We start from the raw sequence: 18,468 nt of genomic DNA, 5'->3' as shown, positions 1-18,468 counted from the left end.
GGTCATCTGTTGTCTTCCGGTATTTTCTCTGTAAGCGACCTTTCCTCGACCAATGAGATAATCTGAATTGTCATACTCGAATTGTCATAAGTGTGCTGTCAGCTCATTGGTCACAAAGCAGGAGAGGGGCTGGGAATTATGTTTTCAAACAAAGCGTTAATTCCATTAACATTTATAGACTACTTTTGATTCTCACTATATTACGGGACAAAGTGCGTCCCTTATTAGCTCAATACGGGACGATTCCGTATTTTAAGGGACGGTTGGCAACCCTACTGCTGACCCACTGCTACCACTGCTGATGCTAAGCTTTTAAGAGGAGCTTCTCACCCAAACAAAATGTAGCTATTCCAGCAAGAATGATGTTTTAAGCACCTGGCTACCTACCAGTTAAGATAAAATGCCACTTATTTCAGTATCACTTCGTTGATTATATTTATAGGGAGCATACAAAGGCTTCAGCAGGGTTTTGGAAAAAAGAGCAAAGATGGCAATTGACAATTTTAAAAATTGTTACAGATGGGAGTGTTTCCAAGAGAAACAAAATGACCTGGCACATGGAATTACTAAATAATTTTATTTGAAACTTTCAGCTGCAATAAAAACAACACTTACAGGCCACTTTTGAAGCAATATAAATACAGATTCAGTGACTTGAAAGTACTCTAAGGAAGAATATCACAGTGACATGGGGAACACTTAAAGACTTAGTTTGTCTCATTAAAAAAAAAAAAAAAGTCAAATCAAAGGGAAAGTTAAAAATCAATCTCCATCACCCGCGTGTATGACGATTAAAAATGGGTTAATTACTACATCATTCTAAATGACTCTTCAAGCTGGAGTATGCGCTCTGACTTGCCAGAGTCAAAGTAATAAGTAGTTAGTGATTCTGTGGAGGAGATCCAGTCAAGCAGAAATGGACACCTCCTTTTCTGCTTGACTGGCCCCCCATTACATTAAAGGGTGCTGCAGTGAGAGCCGATGAGTGGGCTGGGGTCCTGTATGGGGCCAGAACTTCACTACACTTAGTGCAAGAGAATTGCTTGATCATTACTGCAATATGAGAGATTATTAGAGGCTCAATGACTCCTTCAAGTTGGTGACTTGAATTAACAAGGACGAGGAGAACAGAGGCAGGAGATTACTCCGCTAACAACTACAAATCGACGTGACCTGCGGTGACATTTTTTTCATGACCTAAAAACAACTTGGAAGTCAAAAAGTTACCGATGGCGTGACATAATTCCTCGACTCCTTCCAGTTATGCAACACAGCATTTGGCATTAGAGGCAGTGCCATCAGAAGTCTCCTAACAGCAGAGTAAAGTGACGGTACGTGCAGCCAGCATTAAGCCTCGAGAACAAAAAGTCTGCAGCACAGAGAGAAAGGACTTAGTTTAACAAGGTGTGTGGCAAGAAGGGATGTGGTGCGTCTACGGAAGTGTCAGGGGGTAAAGAGAAGGGAGAGAGCAGTGCTCCTTCTTCTGAAGATGCGCCTCGCTCTCTCACACTGGAGCAAAAGCATGGCCTTTGCACAGGGGCTTATCCTTCTTCGAGTAGAACGTCTTCCCCTCCAGGTTGATTTGGCAGAGCTTTAAAGATGAAAGGAGACACAAAGTGAGAGAGACGGATTGGGAAACGAGGGCAGAGTAGATATCAGACTTCAACACTGCTGATGTGAATTTACACAGTTTCTAGTGGCCAGAGCAAGCTTTACTTGACTGCATTTGCTTTCAGTTTTCTTCACAGAATGAGAGAGATATAGAGAGTGATAGACTGCAGGTGACAGGCTGAGAGAGAGAGAAAGCTTGAGGTCCAGACATGGAGGCAAATTTTTTTCTCCAGGTACCATTGTACTGGGACAGCTGCGAGATACGGGGGCAAAGAGAGCCCACAAGGAGCTATATCCATCAAAATGACTTACAGCACAGACGAAGCACGTATCGTGCCAGCTGTAGCCCAAGGCCTCCAGAAACCGATCCCCGGCATCAATCTTGAAGTCACAGCCATGGCATTTGGTGCCAAACATCTTCTCATAGTCTGGAGAGGAGGGGGAGGAGGGGTGGCGAGCAGAAGAAATGTAAGATAAGGTGAATATAAGATTACATTTTTAACTCAAAAGAGCTTTTATCGTTGCCCGCATCAGGCCAAGGAATCGCCCCGGCCTCCGCAATCGCCGTTTGTAAACATCGCTTAACCTTTACGGGATCCGTAGAGACTGAAATCCTTTTCCACATCTTTCATCTTTAAAAGAAGAAGTGGAGGCTGTTTGCCGCTCCGAGATGAGCAATCCTCACTACACGCTACACGCAACCACTTAAGGGACTGAACGGTGTAAAATAAAGACGTATAGAGCTACTTTGATGCCAAATGCCGGCTCCTCTTCTTATTGGTCATTTGATATCTATACTGTTTGTGTTATTGTGTCCACCCACTGTACATTAGTGCCTTTCCAGAGTGTAGGGGTGGGATTAGGATGAGGTGGAAATTGCTCCAGATACTTGACTGGATTTGCCAGTCTCTTTCATCACAAGGACTCAAGGGGGGGGGGGGGGGGGGGGGGTGTCAGGTTATAATGCTGCTTCTCAAGAGTGAGTGGGTGAGAGCTGTACAATCCCTGAAAGATGCTGAGGCAGCAGAATGTTTATCAGAGCTGAAGGCATTATTCAGAATATGAGTACCCAGGTTCTGGCTTCGCCTCTGATAAAGCAGCAATCCACGTCAGATGCCCCGCTAACTCATTTATATCATAATAGAAGAGCACGCACCATTCATAAAACCCAATAGAGGTATGTATGAAGTAAACTGGAACTAAATAGATTACAGCAGATGAAAACATCACACTTTATGATTGACTGCGGCATGTGCCAGGAGACTCTCGATGTAGGTTTCTGCCAAACCCCACAGCAATACTACAATGTTTGACAAAACGTGTCAGAAATAGTTTGATTTTTACAAAGAAAATAATCACAATTATTTCAGATAGACTGGAGAGGATGCACTGTAGAGAGGAAACAATTTTATCACAAAATGCACGCTACACCGGATTCATGCACTGGCTGAATTTAAAGATTTTGTACCCCGACGTCTATGACGTGGGCCGAGCTGTAGCATCCATTTAAAACGTGCTTCGTTGGTGTCAGCCTGCTCCGTCTCATCTGTGGACTTGAGGCCAGTGCAGATTTATAATCGGGCTCGATCCACGTGTGAAGTCGCGGGGCGTCTTACATGAGTCGAGATGTTCTCAGTCGGCGCTGGAACTAATTGATCTGCACACTCGGATTTTCAGCACGCTCAGGCAAATGCTATCTGGCTTGGACTCGAGTTTAGAATTAAACTTTTTATTAAAGCACAGGTTTCTGTGGGTGCTTCCATCTGCTCAGCAGAACTGACTACTGTCATTGTTGCAGTTATTAGTAGTAGTAGCAACTATTCCTTAGAACGACATAAATGCGACTGCTTTTATTTCCAGCAGAGGATTTTTCACCATGGTGACGCCTTTATGTTTTGTGAAGCCTTCAGTGTTGTATTGTTTGAATAAATGAACAGAGTCCTTGAGAGAAAACACAGTCGAACTACACATTTGGTCATGACTGAGGTCTTTATTATAAGTAAACTATCCTTTTCTCACCAGACACGCAAGTCTGGAACCAAACTGTCCTAAAGAGTGATGAAATCGTAAAAGAAAGGCGGACATTTACCATCTTTTGGAGCACAGTTGAAGCACAGACTGCATGTTATGGTTTTTGGATCAGACTCAAACTCAGGATACTGCACGCTCGTATGGTAGCGACTTGTTAATGGTGAAATAGTGATGCCCTAAAGCTTGCCCTGCTTTATCGTCTATTTTACTCTAAATGGAACCATAATTTACAAAGTGAACACTGAGCTGTATTAAATAAGACTTGAAACTAGCAATTCAGAAGAAAAACTCATTAGGAAAGTGGTTACAGAGCTCATTAATCAAGACAGAAGTACACTCATTTTTTTCCATGCACTTCTACAGAAACTGACTTCTTTGTCAAGCTGGGAGACGTCGCCCCCTGCTGGCCTATAGGGGAAATGGATGTGTAAAATCACACTAGCTTCAATTGGAATTCAGCTTTTTATACTAGGTGTGAGTTCACCCCATATTTTACACAACAGAGGACGACATAGCCATCACTACCAATCAGAATAGTTGTATGTATCCTCCCCTGGCCCTTGGAAGACAATCGACTGTGTCACAGCATTGGTGTTGTTTCATGTAGGATGTGAAGCAGTAGCATCAGTTTGTGAATGTGGCTCCAAAAAAAGCCGTTTCGGTCTTTGTTTTTTGTACCTTCTCCAACTCTTACACAATAACCATTTGCATTTAGATTGCTCAGGTATGCAATATAGGAAGTATAGTACGTCTGGACTGCAATGGTTCAGTTACTCACCTCTCTCACAGTAGGGTTCACCCTCCTCCATGTAAAAGGCTTGATTCCTGATAGGATTCTTGCAGGCTGCACACTTGAAACACTGAACATGGTAAGTCATCTTCAGTGCATGCATGATTTCCTGATTGGGGGGGGGGGGAAGAAAAAGGTTAACTTTTTTTAAAAACTTTGAAACGGCTGTTTTGATTTTGCTGGATACAACAGAAGCTCGTACCCCTATGATCTTCTTTTTGCACTTGGCACAGTTCGGAGCGTATCGGTTATCGTGGCACTTGGTACAATAGACGGCTCCCCTTTCTTCAAAGAAGCCCCCCTCCTCCAGGACCGCCTTACACTGCGAGCATGTAAACTCTTCCGGGTGCCAAGACCGTCCCAGTGCCACCAGGTACCGTCCCCTGGAGAAAAGAAAAAAAAAAAAAGGACTTAGTAACACATAAATAGGGGTTTTGTTTTTTTAAATATAAATTGGCTAAATAATCCAAAGCTTCAACAGAGGACTGAAAAAAGATCCAAAGGCACTCAGCAAAAATACACTACACTGTGTGAAATGTGAGCAAACGCTGAAAACAAATTTTAGGTTTTCCAGAATTTGAATCTTCACTCAAAAATTAATGAATAAAAGCTCTTTGTTTGCAATGGTGACCAGAATATCAACCAGAGTTTCTTTGTTATTCTGAGTGATAACAAGATGTCTCCACACTCTGTGAAATATGCTGACTGGCTTAATTTGCTGCAGACAGGCAGTGTGTCGCGAATATTAAGAGTCTTAAATTGTCATCTCTAACAGGAGCCTCCAAGGAGCAAACACAGAGAGCCTCGCTCGAGTTAAAAAGAATCTGTACCTGTAAGAATTCCTTTACACGTATTTAGTCAATTTGAGAAGTTAATTAAAGATTTTTTGTGGAATAACAAGAAGCCAAGAGTGAATATAAAGAAAATGTGGGCCTCTAAAGACATTGGGGGAATGGCCCTCCCAAATGTGAAGTTGTGTAATTTAGCTTTTGAAATGTCAAGACTGGCCAAGCACTGGACAGGTTCGGACTCTGAGCTGAGCTGGATGAAGATCGAACAGGAACTAGTGAGCCCTTTTACACCCTTGGATGTTCTCTCACAGGGCTCAGCAATTAATGGACAAGACTTTCATAATAACCCAGTGCTTGGGTATTCTAAAGCTGTCTGGGTAGAGGTGCACAAGATGTGTGGAGCATCTCATTTAAGACAACCTTATACCTCGCTATGGAACAACACTGCTGTACAGATTGGGCGAAAAACAGTGTTCTGGAAGGAATGGCTTGTCAAAGGCATACACAGGATAAGTGATCTTTACTCAGGGGCAGTGTTTATGTCATTCGCTGAAATAACCCAAAAATATGGTTTGATAAGAGAAAATAATTTTTGGAAATATTTACAAATAAGGGATTGTATTACCAAAGGAAAATTTACTCAAAGCTCAAATATGGTGGTGGAGTTTTTAGAATTGTCCAGTACAGCACATAGAGCAGCTGTTTTCTATAAACTGTTTAACAATCCAAAAAAAGAGATATGTGAAAACTTGAGGATTATATGGCAGACAGATCTGAGTTGTGCAATTTCTAAAGAAGACTGGTGTAGAATCTTGTCATTCTCTGATAAATATATAAGAGAGGCCAGGGGTAAATTTACTCAGTATAAATTAATACACAGATGGTACTTCACTCCGTCCAAACTTTATAGAATGGGAATCAGTCCCAGTAATATATGCTGGAAATGTAGTTCAGATCCAGGGACATTTATGCATGCTATTTGGGAATGTGGGAAAGTTTATCCCTTTTGGCAAAAAGTATTGGACAAAATAGGAAGGTGGATTGGTTTGATGATACCCTTGTCACCAAGACTGTGCTTATTAGGGGATCGGTCGGTGTTACCTGGGGTTTCAAAATATGACTTTGTGGTTATAAAGGTGGGGGTGATCGCAGCGGCTCGAGTTATTCTCAGTGTATGGAAGGAACCATCTCCTCCAGAATATAATAGGTGGAAAGAAAATATGCTGAAAATGGTGTCGTATGAAAAATTCTTGGCTAGGATTAATGATGATAGGGAGGGTTTTGACAAATCATGGGGATGCGTTTTTGGCTGAGATGGTTGGAATTTATTTGGTCAGGGCAATTATCTTTAGTTAAATTTTATGCTTGCTGCATTGTATGTTTGTGTAGGCACTCAGTAATGGAATAACTTAAGAATTTGATTTTATTGTCCTTTTTTTTTGCGGGTATACCGATAGTAAGTATTGAAAATAGACCCAAAATACAAAGGTGAATTAACCATGGGATTGGAAGCTGTCTTTTCTTTTCTTGTTTCTTTTCTGTTGTTTTGTTTATGTTTTCATGTTGTTAAATGTTAAAAACTACGGAGCCCCGCAGGGGACATGGGAGAAAAAAAAAATTAGGGAGAAAAAAAAAATTAAGACGGACTTTTGCGAGATCTCGCAAAACAAACTCGGGATCTCGCAAAACTCCAACAATGGCGGCAGCTACTTAGTTGTTACTCTTTCTGGGTCACAAAATACACTTTTAAGATATTTTGAGGCGTGAATGTAGTTGTGTAAACGTCAGATACCTGCTCGGTTTACAAGACATCACATATTTGCAAAAGTGCTCCGACGTTTTTGGAGATCTGACACCCACTAGCTCGAAGCTAACGGGAGGTCGAGACCTACTACAGCCGGGAGGAACACCGCTTTCCCGGCACATCGTGCCTCGACCTCCCGGTCGGCTTCGAGCTGGCGGCCTCCGAAGAATGCGGCTAAAACTTTTGCGAGATCTCGCAAAAGTCAGTCTTAATTTTTTTTCTCCCATGTCCCCTGCGGGGCTCCGTAAAAAACAAATAAAGACTTCAATTACAAAAAAAAAAAAAAAAGAATCAGCCTGTGTGTAGCAGCGGTGCAGCCTCACCTGATGATTTTGTTGCAGGCACCACATATGGGGGTCCTCCCGCTGTCTTCCGGCGCCTGCTGTGCAGCCTGCAGGATGGAACTGCGGCTCTGCATAGGCGTGGGCTGGGCTGGCTTCTGGTGCTGGGTCACGACGGTGCTGACCTTGTCTGGGTGAAAGCGGTCGGCAAAATTGGGGTCCGAGACCCACGGCGGTCGGCAGGAAGGAGCAGAACTCTTTGGTGCGGCGGCGGCACTTGTCGATTCTGCACACCACAAAAAAAATCCCATAACAATCCACCCTTCAAACAGATGTATGTGGTGACAACTTTGAGTGTCGCGTTGTTGCTGCTGTATTGACACTTAAGACTTAGAATCGATTAGCGCAGCCTCTCCCGGAGGCTGCTGGGGCTCTTTTTAACGCATCAGCAGGAGAAGAAACTCACCATCTGGTTTATTTACTGCTTGGGCCTTGGCAGGTGAGGGAGTTGGCTCAAGGCTGTGGGGAGAAAATGACTAATTAGAAAAGGTAGACATGCGCACACACACACACACCTACTATAGTTACTTCTCAATGGATGCCATGTTTGGATATCTCCTGCCATGGCTAAGCTGTCACCATTATGCTGTGCCACGGATTACCTTGTGTGTGAATGATTCCAAGCATCATTATTAATATTAATTGGGATTAACAGGGTAGCGTGGTGCCCCCACCTGTTGTGATCACACATTCTGATTCAGTGTATTAGATTTAACTGAAAGCAGCACAATAATTGAAATTTCACCAGTATCAAAGAGCAACAGTGAGCAGTTTCTATCATGACTCAAAAATCAATCAAGTCGAACGTGATTTCAGCGTCATCGCCCTGCTGTTCAAGAGCCGCAGCCTCTCATGAAAGCATAAGAAACACCAACATCTCCTCAGGCGGCTGACGTCGCTCAAAGTTAGGCAAAAGTTAGACGACTGGAAACTCAGTCGCTTTCAGATTTGGGTGCGGAAGAGTTTCGCTTAGAGCTTGCATGTGCAGCAGTGTTGAAATAAAGCGTTTTCTACATTTCAAAGATCTGTTACCCGCAGCAAGCGTCACTATATTCAGAAAAAGCTTCAAATCTTGACGGAAGACAGAAAAACAACTTCTGAGCCAAGACCGTGAGCTCTGGAGACTTTTATCTTGAGAAAAAGAACCGGGCGGGGATTGTAAAAGCACCTTAGGCATCTATCGTGTTTACATCATCAACTGTGCCATCTAAAACACACTAATGAAAGGAGATGAAATCCCCTTTCATTAGCATAAAGAAAATGAAAGATTGTGAAATCAATTACCCTACACCAACCTCATCCCATAGTTGTGCCTTTATCAGGTTAAGTCTGTATATGAAAGAATGTTATTTATGTCGCCAAACAAATACACGAGGGAAACAAAAAAAAAAAACAAAAAAAAAAAAAACTGTAGCTAGAGGCAGAAGTTACAGCTAGGAGCAATCTAGCAAGAAAAAAAAAAAAAAAAAAAGCCTAAAAGCCGTCTGCTATTTCTGGAATAATAAAGAACATTAAATCCCTTTGCAATACCAAGAATCTGGCTTATAGGACTAGTGACAGTAAGGAAGCTAAATCTTTCTAAATTAAGGATCGCAAGACCTCCTACCATGAGATTTTTGCAAAGAACCCGCAGAAAGAAAGAAAAATGCGTAAGAGGAAGTCAGAAGGCTGGATGAGCAGGATGTCTGCTGATGGAGTCAAACAAAGGACAGAGGCTGTTTCTGCCTGTGTGTGACTCACAGACCATGGGTCAGCTGCCCTCCACTCCACAGACACACTGACAAGCCTCACATCTGGGACCTCACCTAACAATTGACAAAACAAACTCCTATTCAACACCGCTGCCCCGGCTACATTCCCTTGCCAGGCTGCCCGTAGGTGTTGAAAGGCCGATGGCTCGGCTGTCTCGCAACCATGAGGTTTCTTTCTTCTCTCTGCTGCACCTCACTATGATGAATGTTGCAGGTGCAAATTGCACTACACCTCTATGTCGGCTTCTTCCCACCTGGAGCAGCCTAGATTGCGTTATCCTTGACATTTTCCCTGCTTTCAAACCCCCTCCTCCTCCCTGCTCAGCAAGAGGCTTGATATGATGCAGGTGCACATTTTCTCTATCAGAGGCTGTGCAGACGGGATTTTTTATTTATTTATTTAGCTTTTGACTGGAGCATTTCCTTTCACTTTTCTTGTTCATCCTTTGCAGCTCTGATTTTAGATTCATCTGTACCGGTTTCTCTTTTTTCTCTCCCCCCTTTTTGGGTATCCACTCCTGTGGGATGCATCAACCTGAGCAACGAGGAAAGCAGAGAACTTTGCTGGCAGCTCAGCATCCGGCAAAGGAAATAGCAGGTTTTGATTTTTCATGGAGCAACAAGCCTCTGACATGTGTCACCCCTCCACCCAGTGAGGAGGTAAAGGTGATGCAGCTTTGCAAGAAGTCGAATGTGACTAAAAACCATGTGCGACAGTGGTGGCACATGCCTAGGAGGGCTGAATGAGAAACCTCATTCCTATTGGCTCTTCACATCTAAGCTTTGCACAAAGCTTTCTTCAGTATCTTCCTGCTTACTGTTATTTCTACAGATATAAAGTAATATTTTTACACATTGATTTTTTCCCCTCTGAAATCCTCTCTTACAGTTGAAATTTCTCTACAAGTTGATGCTTGACTCGATTAACTTGTCTAATTTAGCACATTGGTCTGGATACATTCCTACTCTAGCTAGTTTTCCACTAATTTTTCTTAATTAGTCACTTAGTAATACCTCCAACTTCACTATACATTAAAACACATTTGTCAGCCATTTCATTTGATACACCTGCTTCTCTTTAATCCAGATAACTAACCAGCCAATCACATGGAAGCACCGGAATGTATTTACCCTTGTAGACATGGTCAGGATGACCCGCTGAAGTTCAAACTGAGCATCGGAAAGAGAAAGAAAGGCAATTTAGATTTCTTTGAATTCATCATGGTCGTTTGTGCTAGACAGCACGGTCTGAGTATTTCAGATCTACCAGAATTTCCCACAAAAACATCTCTGAGGTTTACAGAAGATGGTCTGAAAGATAAAATATCCAGTAAGCAGCAGTTCTCTGCATCAAAAATGTTTTGTTGAAGGCAACAAGCAACTTAAACAGGCACTTTTACAAAAGTATGCACGTGTTGCCAAAAATTGGAAACAAAAGACCGGTAAAATGTTGCCAGGACTGATCAGTCTCTGACTATGCTGCGACATGAAAACATGGATCCATCCAGTCTTGTATGCTTCAGCCGAGTGGTGGCGTAACAGTGTGGAGGACATTTTCTTAGAGGCCTTTAGCACAGCCTACCTGATCATTGTTGCTGACCATGTCCTGTATGAACAAACTATTCATCTTCCAATGGTTCATATCCATCTCAAACTGCTTTCTCCTTGTACTCACACGGCCAGATCACCTGACCTCCAGATCTCAAACCAACAGAGCACCTTCAAGGTGCGATGAAAAAGGAGATTCACGTCATAGATTTGCAGCCAAAAGAAAAATCGACAGCATCACACAGTTGCTGCAATGTCAGTATGGACCAAGATTTCCCAGGAATGTTTCCAGCACCTTGTTGAGTCTATAAGCACAAAGTAGTAAGGATCTGAAGGAAAACACTGGGTCCAATCAGGTACCAGGAAGGCATTTCCAGTGAGTGTGTTACAAGCTCATTACATAAATCTGCTCTCCTCACTACTGCTGCATTTGTTAAACGAATTATTTGCCAAATTATAAAAACTGTCAGTATGTGCTAATAATTTATCTTCGTCTTCCACCTGGGTCTGTGCGCTTCAGACCAATCAAGCTGAATTTCGATGTTTATGGACCAGCGTTGGTTAACCAACCATTTCCCCCTCATAAAGCAGCAGTTATAATGTTATATAACACCCCTTACATGACATGAGATTTGTTTGGACAGCACGAGAAACAAAGTATAAGCATGAGTCAGATGTGCGAGTGTGAGCACAGCTAAAGGGTTTAAAGCTGTATCCTCAAGCTCTAAATCATCTCATCTGTGGACATTTTTAAAATGGGATTTATAGACGTCCTTCACTATAGATGTTATGGATTTTATACATCCAGAAACATTACTACAAGAAATACTACTGATGAAAAGTCATTACCTACCAAACCTATTTGTTTTAGTCTGGTGTCAAAACCTATAGCGTTTCAGGATTACTTTTTTTTTTTTTCGCATTTCAGGAAAATGCAAATAACTCGAGACAGACTTTCCTCACAGTTCATCTCAGCACTTTATAAATGAGTATGCACATTTGTTGGGTTTTTTTATGCCCAAATGCACAACAATTTTCTCTCAGGGGCAATAAAAGTAAACCTTGAACCTGGCTCTTTAAGACATCCCATTAATTCCAACCTGCATAAATACTGAATAAAGCCTCGCTTCTATATAATCACTTTTTGTCCAGCACACTATAAGTAAAGCAATTGTGACTTAGCAGCAGGGGAAAAAAAGAAAAGAACTGTTAGAGAGATATGCCCTTGTAAGCTTAAAGTAAACAAGAAAAGAAACACAGAAGGACAGAGAACAAGAGTTGCTTTTTTTCCCAGATGTTTTATATATTTTTGATGACAGCAGGGAAAAAAAAAAAAAAAAAAAGTACAGTTTTTTTTCTTTAAATTGTGCGAGAAGCCTATTAGAAGAGGGGATCAAAACTGAGAACTCTAAAAGATGAAAACTCAATAAATGTAAACAGGCAGCAAAAGAGACAGACAGAGATCAAAAGGAGGGTCTGAACTTCACAATCAAAGAAGAAAGAACAGTGCTTCCCACCGCCGAGACCCCCTCCCCACCTTTCCACCAGTTTACTCCGAGTAACGCAGTGTGAAATGGAAAATAGGGCTACAGACACAATGGTCCACAGTGTTGTCAACAATCATCAAGTCAGAATTTCAGAGGGAGATCTTATGCTTAGGCTCAGTATGCAAGGTTCCACTTTAGGTTTTTGTCATCTAGGATACGTTTCTAATATTTTTGCTTTTCTTCGCTTCCCCAGATTTCTTTGTCAGTCCATCTGCATCTAAGGAGGTGAATTTGTTAACTGCCAGGAGACAGTCCACTATCTTCGTCGTCTTTATCACGTAGTCGTTGCAGTGTAGATATCGCTAGCCGGCTCTGGCTGGGCTCTGCGTCCCAGGGCGTCTAGGATGTCACTCAGGATTTAATATTGAGGGCGCGAGCAGACCTGTCGTGGTGCCAATCCCTCAGACGGGCATAGCGGGGACTCTGAATCTCAGTGAGGAACTTTTCCCTGACCGCAGGCAAAAACAGATATGAAAGAGAGATAGACAGGAAGGAAACAGATTGCAGGGGAGAGAATAAATGAGATGAGAGGGATGGAGCAGAAAAGGGAGTAAAGTGCACAAACTGAAAAGTTGAAGAAGAAAAAAGCAGAGGGATGTAGTAGTAACATTTATGACATTTAGTACTCTTAAATATAACGATTAGAAAAGTATGGAAACAGAAGGAACCTGCTAATCTACTAATTAAAATAAAAGGGGACTTTTGAGGAATAGCATACTGCTGCTGCATGCACCAAGGTAATTGGACGATGGCTCCAGAAATTAAAATACTATCAACTCTTCCCATCTGCATTTTAGCAACACAGCAAAAAAGCAAAAAAGTTAATATGTTATGCTACTGAGCAGACTCAAAACAACAACAAAACCACACTATGAACAAAAACACACCGGGCATGCTGATGTTCAAAGCAGCAAAATTATGGTTGCTATATCTGTACAACACCACCATGGATACAGTCAGGATGTGCAGACTTTTAGCTTTAATTCAACGAGTTTAACAGACACTGATCAGAAACCTTTTTTTTCCATTATTAATTAGTGCTGTTGTGTTAATCTCGTTAAAATGACGTTAACGCCATAACCGCAGATCTCCGTTAGCAATTTAGCGGGAATCGCCCCGTGAGTGGGGCTGGACGGTGCTAACGCGTTAACGAGCTAACCCGTTGACACCTGGCTAACGGAGATTTGCGGCGTTAATGCGGTTGTGACGTCATTTTAACGTGATTAACGCTAAAATCACTAATATAAATATAATGCCTCAGTACCATCCCTTTACAGGCCCAAAGGTATGTGTACAAATTGAGAAGCATCATTTTTAAGGCAGGATCTGGAAACCATAAACATCCCCGAATGCCACGTTTCCGCCTTTGAGATGCTTTTCTGGGCCTTTACTACAACTGCCTTCAGTCGCTGCAGCTTTGTGGGGTTTTCTACTTTTAGTTTTGTCTACAGTAAGAGAGCAGCATGTTTAGTCGAGGTCAGGTGACCTAACTTGGCCATTCATGAACAGTTATGCAGCATTTGACTGAATCTCAGCAGAAAACACAGCTCTGCGCACATAAATTGTATCCTGCTACTTTCTAATGAATAAACTCACATTTATAATGATGATCCCATCTCACTGTAAACATTGCAAAAAGTCTAATTATTGAATGATCAGTGTAATGATTCTGTTAAACCAGTTTAAGTTGACCTTCAGGTCTACACTTAAATCAGATTGTGGTGGTACACAGAGGCAGAGCTGCACGATTTAAACTACACTGACAGGAGAGGTTTTTTGTTCCTTTTCTTTTTTCAAAGTAGCTGCCAAGCTGAGGCTTCCACATATGCAAGTGTACAAACACAAACACGTGACCGGTCACATTAATGACAATCCGTTTACCTGGACCTCTTCATGTTTTCATCATCTGGGTCCTGCACTGAGAGATCCAGGAGAGACACACATCAGAATGCCTCACTAATACAAATGTTGACAAACCCCTCAGAATAAGTAATGATATTCCTTATATTTAGCTATGCAGTTTCTTCCTTTGTCAGACTGGTTACAGTCAGGGTAGGGAAAACAAAAAAAAAAAACAAAAAAAAAAAAACATGAAAACATGTCAGTGAAAACACCAGCCACCTCTCTTCAGCTGAAAAATGAAGAAACCCCTCATCCACCTTTTCTGTGTCACTCATTCTTGCTGTCACACTCAGTCCCAGAGATCAAATCACATCAACCGTTTAGTAACAGCCCCCCATCCTACACCTTATCTTGACTAACAGAGAGGCCCACCCCTCAAACCCATTACTCTCTGCTGTAACAGTCCATCACTTCTGTCTTAGGCCCTGACTTACTGAAGTCGGTGCCTGTGAGCTGAGCCAGGATGCGGAAGGAACGAGACTGGGTGGTGCCAGTGCGGGGCTGCCAGTCCTCAGTGTCCTCAATCAGCCTCTTCTTGCTGCGGTCGTTGGGAATAAAACAGGGGATGCTCTCCACCCTGAGGCCGTGCCTGCCGCGCACACACACCCAGGAGCAGGAGTACACAGCAGGTGCGGTTAACACAATCACATCCAGGGACTACCCACTCACACAAACGCATGGAGGAACGCTTAGTATCAGAGTCACGCAATAACAGCACTAATGGACACCCATTACTAAGATTTCTCATGGGGACACGGCAGAAGCTCATAAACGGAAGATACTCATAACTGTCATTAGAATCAGCGCAAGAAAAGCCACTTCACTTCAGTACCTGGCTTTATGTGAAGAGGAAAAAAAAAGCTAAAAGGAGAGGCATTTATTTTTCATAAACAACTTAATCATTCAAATGAAATGCTTTTTAAGCTGCTCATTTTAAGCACAGCTGTAGGTCAACTGCAGCATGCGTTCGTAAACAAGCGAGAGAAATATCAAAAGACACAGTCATTAATGAACTGCCATCCTCGCTCTGTAAACACAGTCACTCAGTCTAACAAAAGGGCATCAGCATTTTCTCGCTTTTACATAAACAGCCAGATTAGCCTACAAAGCCGACCGCACAGCCACCATGCAGCTGCCCCTTACTTGGACTGTTGGTAGATATCATCATAGTAAGTTGCTTCATCCCTGTGGATTAGACCAAAGAGCACGTAAACACTAGGCTCGTGAAGTTACCATAGGAACGAGAAGATGGAAGGCGATATTTGACAATATTTCTTATTTTGCACAGACTGCAATCTAATAAGAAATAGTTTAACTGTGAAGTAGGAGATAAACTGCAACTTCATTCTCCTTTTTGGGGTCTCTGACTTTAAGGCTAATTAAAAATGTGCACAATATTAGTCTCGCATTCTTCTTTTAAATTAAGTTATTCTAATACAATAGTTTTGTGAAGTCACACCCAGTAAAGACATGCAACCGAACTACTATCAGGCTGTGCACAGCTTTGTCATGAGACAAAGTGTGAATGCCAATTTATAAAAGTATGTGTGTGTATATATATATATATATATATATATATATATATATATATATATATATACACACACACACACACTTGACTGCAAATGAAAACAAGAAAAGAAACATACTAACTTGTAATGAGCTTCCATCTGTGGAGTTAAAAGAAGAAAAGAGTGGGGAAAAAGGTTAGAGTTAAGATTTCAGGGGGAGGAGAAACTGAGCACGTCTATACACGACAAAGGTTTCACACAACAGACGATCAAAAACATTGCAAAATGCAGAAACCATGCGAGAGGTGTGTAGAGATATGCTGCTATTGTCAGCAGGCTCTGTGAGAGGAGGAAGAAGGACGGCATTGTTTGACTGTCAAATCATCCATTGTCACCCTGACCCAAAAGGACTCAGACTGGCACAAAACATTTGCTTTCCTGCTCCTCTCATCCCCGTCCACAAACGCCTCACAGAGGTACGTACACAGCTGTAGCCTTTTGAAAGGAAAATTAAACCTAATTTCTGTGCCATTCGGCTTCATTCACGGGCAACAGGAGCACAAGAGGGATCTGCTCATCATAAATGCTACAGCAGTGATGTATTACTGGTAACTCTGTCCAAACACAATGCTAAACCTGTTCTAACACGTCGGGCTTAGACAGCTTTTTGGATCCAACTATTAACTGTGGAGAATCAAAGAATAGATGACGTCCTCACCAGATTAACCTGGTGGTTTTGATTACGCTCAACTCTTTTCAAACATGACAAGAGGAATTAGTGTTGCAGAGTAACAAGAAAAGTTGATTTTACAAAGAAGAAGAAAAGCAGAGCAGGAAAAGCTTGGGAAACCAACAGAATGTATGAGGCTAAATACAGCAACAGACCACATCTCACCAGCGGCTGGAGACGGAGCGCTGCCATGACCCAAATTAAAAGGAACTGGACCGGCCTATCCTTACAGACCATTTCATGCCAAACTTCTACTTTCCAGATCATTTAAAACACATTTCTTGCAGGAATACTTGGAAAAAAATATTAAAAACTCAGCGGGTTAAAGAAAGAAAAAAAAGCAATGAACATTTCAAGGTCAAAGGCTCACTTTTACAGCAAACTACATCAAATTGTTTCTGGGAATCTGCGTCTCAGGCGGTACAGCAGATTATCCCGTAAATGCAGAGGCCGGCGTTCATTCCCCGGCTATTCCACGTACCGAAGTGTCCTTGAGCAGGACTCTGTGACAGCTCGATCAGCATTAGCGTGTGAGATTTGTGCATCAGAATCATAATGTCAAGCGCCACACTGCATCTGTCAAACATTACATATTTCATTCTGCTAACTGTAGATGCAAGAGACGAGTAATAATCACGCTCGATCAATAACCCATCTGCTGAAATGGAAAATCTGTTATAAGAAAGAAATGATTTTGCAAGAAATATTTCGCAAGAAATATTTCGCATCTTCTTTTCAGTTCCCACTATTAAAAACAACAATGCTTTTCTCTCCCACACATTACACCGACTTGCAATCATTTTCTAAAGACTCACCTCCACTGTCGCTTACTCATTCTAATCTATACTCGAATCCAGCCTTAAACAAAGTCTTTGTATAAATCTTAAAGATTTAAATCATGATGTTCGTTTTTTTCCCCCCGTCCTAAGGTTAGAGAAGACGTAAAAAGGAAAGTGACTGAGTAAACAGATTAAGTTAAACACACAAAATGAGGATGATGGGAACAAAGATTAAACAATGCAGAAAAAGAAAAAACCCGTGACAGCATCTACAGTGTCCAAAGAACACAGAGTTTAACATGGCTGTAAAACTGTGACTGATTGTTGGCACATATAACCAATCCCAATACTTCTCTGTCATCTTGATAGATTTCACTGCAGCTGTCTTTCATCCACAGCTGGAACTGCATATTTCAGCTAAACATTTCCTGCTATACAAACACCACCAGACTTAATCAGGACACAATCTACAACAGCAACTACTACTGCTGTGTTTAGCATTAGCCTAAGTTTAGACAAATTATTGGCACAGTTAATAATTGGATTTCCACAGTGAGTCAGCTTGCATTTGCCCTCCTCTCTTTTCTCTAACATGCCCTAAAAGAAAATGTAAAAAATCTGTGACTTCACTTTGGCACCACACGGCAGCACTGATTGGACTAAATTCTTTAAATTCCTAAAGGCATTATTTTCTTTTTAAGTTTAAAACAAGAATAATGAGACGTCAGAAAAATGCCATTAAAACCACATTAGTCACGTTGCGGTTCCAATGGTAATAGCGTTTATTCATCCACCTACCCATTCTGTGGCTGGGGTGTACTGGCATGCCCCTGCGAGCACGGGGTGTTGAGTTTAGGAGAGTAGGCCACAGGTTTAATAGCAGGTCCTGAGTTGGCACTAGCACCACCTGCTGCAAATGGCCTCGCCATCTTGTTAATGGTCGTGCTCGGGGCAAAGGAGTACTTTGGCGGAACAGAAGCTGTAGCAAGCGAGTCCTGTGAGGGTGTGGGAGAAGGAGACAATGCAGCACAGTGCACGACATGCAGTTAGACGTTTGTGACACGCACAGAGAACTCCATCTGCCGTCGCACAAGCCCAAGCTTTTCCAGCACAGTCCCAATATTTCATTATAGCAAAAAGATTACTCTGTACTGCGACAGCGGCTCTGTCAAAAGCCTCCGGGCTTTTCTCTACACATGGAAAAAAAATGCTTAAGAAGTGTGAACACAGATTTTATTTGTGTTGGCAGTCGGCCAATTGCTGGCCAATGTAATCTGCTACTGCTGCTAAAATGAAAATGCTCAAATTGTCGTCTATAACTGACGTGTCTCA

General features: G+C 42.1%; 1 protein-coding gene across 6 annotated transcripts in view; it reads right to left on the bottom strand.

Annotated features, from left to right (window-relative positions):
- Window positions 1-558: 558 nt before the first annotated feature.
- pdlim7 (PDZ and LIM domain 7) overlaps window positions 559-18,468 on the bottom strand; it is a 32,795-nt gene continuing 14,885 nt past the window's right edge. For 4 of the 6 annotated variants that reach the window (XM_076891824.1, XM_014412109.4, XM_014412110.4 and 1 more), the window contains 7 exons: window positions 17,935-18,131; window positions 7,775-7,827; window positions 7,351-7,594; window positions 4,635-4,815; window positions 4,421-4,541; window positions 1,924-2,039; window positions 559-1,591 (listed from right to left, as the gene is read on the bottom strand). In XM_076891824.1, the coding sequence (XP_076747939.1) occupies window positions 1,505-1,591; window positions 1,924-2,039; window positions 4,421-4,541; window positions 4,635-4,815; window positions 7,351-7,594; window positions 7,775-7,827; window positions 17,935-18,131 (999 nt within the window). In that variant the 3' untranslated portion in view covers window positions 559-1,504. Of the gene's footprint in view, window positions 1,592-1,923; window positions 2,040-4,420; window positions 4,542-4,634; window positions 4,816-7,350; window positions 7,595-7,774; window positions 7,828-11,945; window positions 12,663-14,095; window positions 14,133-14,550; window positions 14,706-15,259; window positions 15,302-15,769; window positions 15,787-17,934; window positions 18,132-18,468 lie in introns of those variants that run through there. The other 2 variants (XM_076891827.1, XM_076891830.1) reach the window with 2 other exon arrangements.

This window comes from Maylandia zebra, linkage group LG2, assembly GCF_041146795.1.
Source record: "Maylandia zebra isolate NMK-2024a linkage group LG2, Mzebra_GT3a, whole genome shotgun sequence".
In the NCBI taxonomy this organism is placed as follows: Eukaryota; Metazoa; Chordata; class Actinopteri; order Cichliformes; family Cichlidae; genus Maylandia; species Maylandia zebra.
This window is presented reverse-complemented; position numbering and strand designations above follow the sequence as displayed.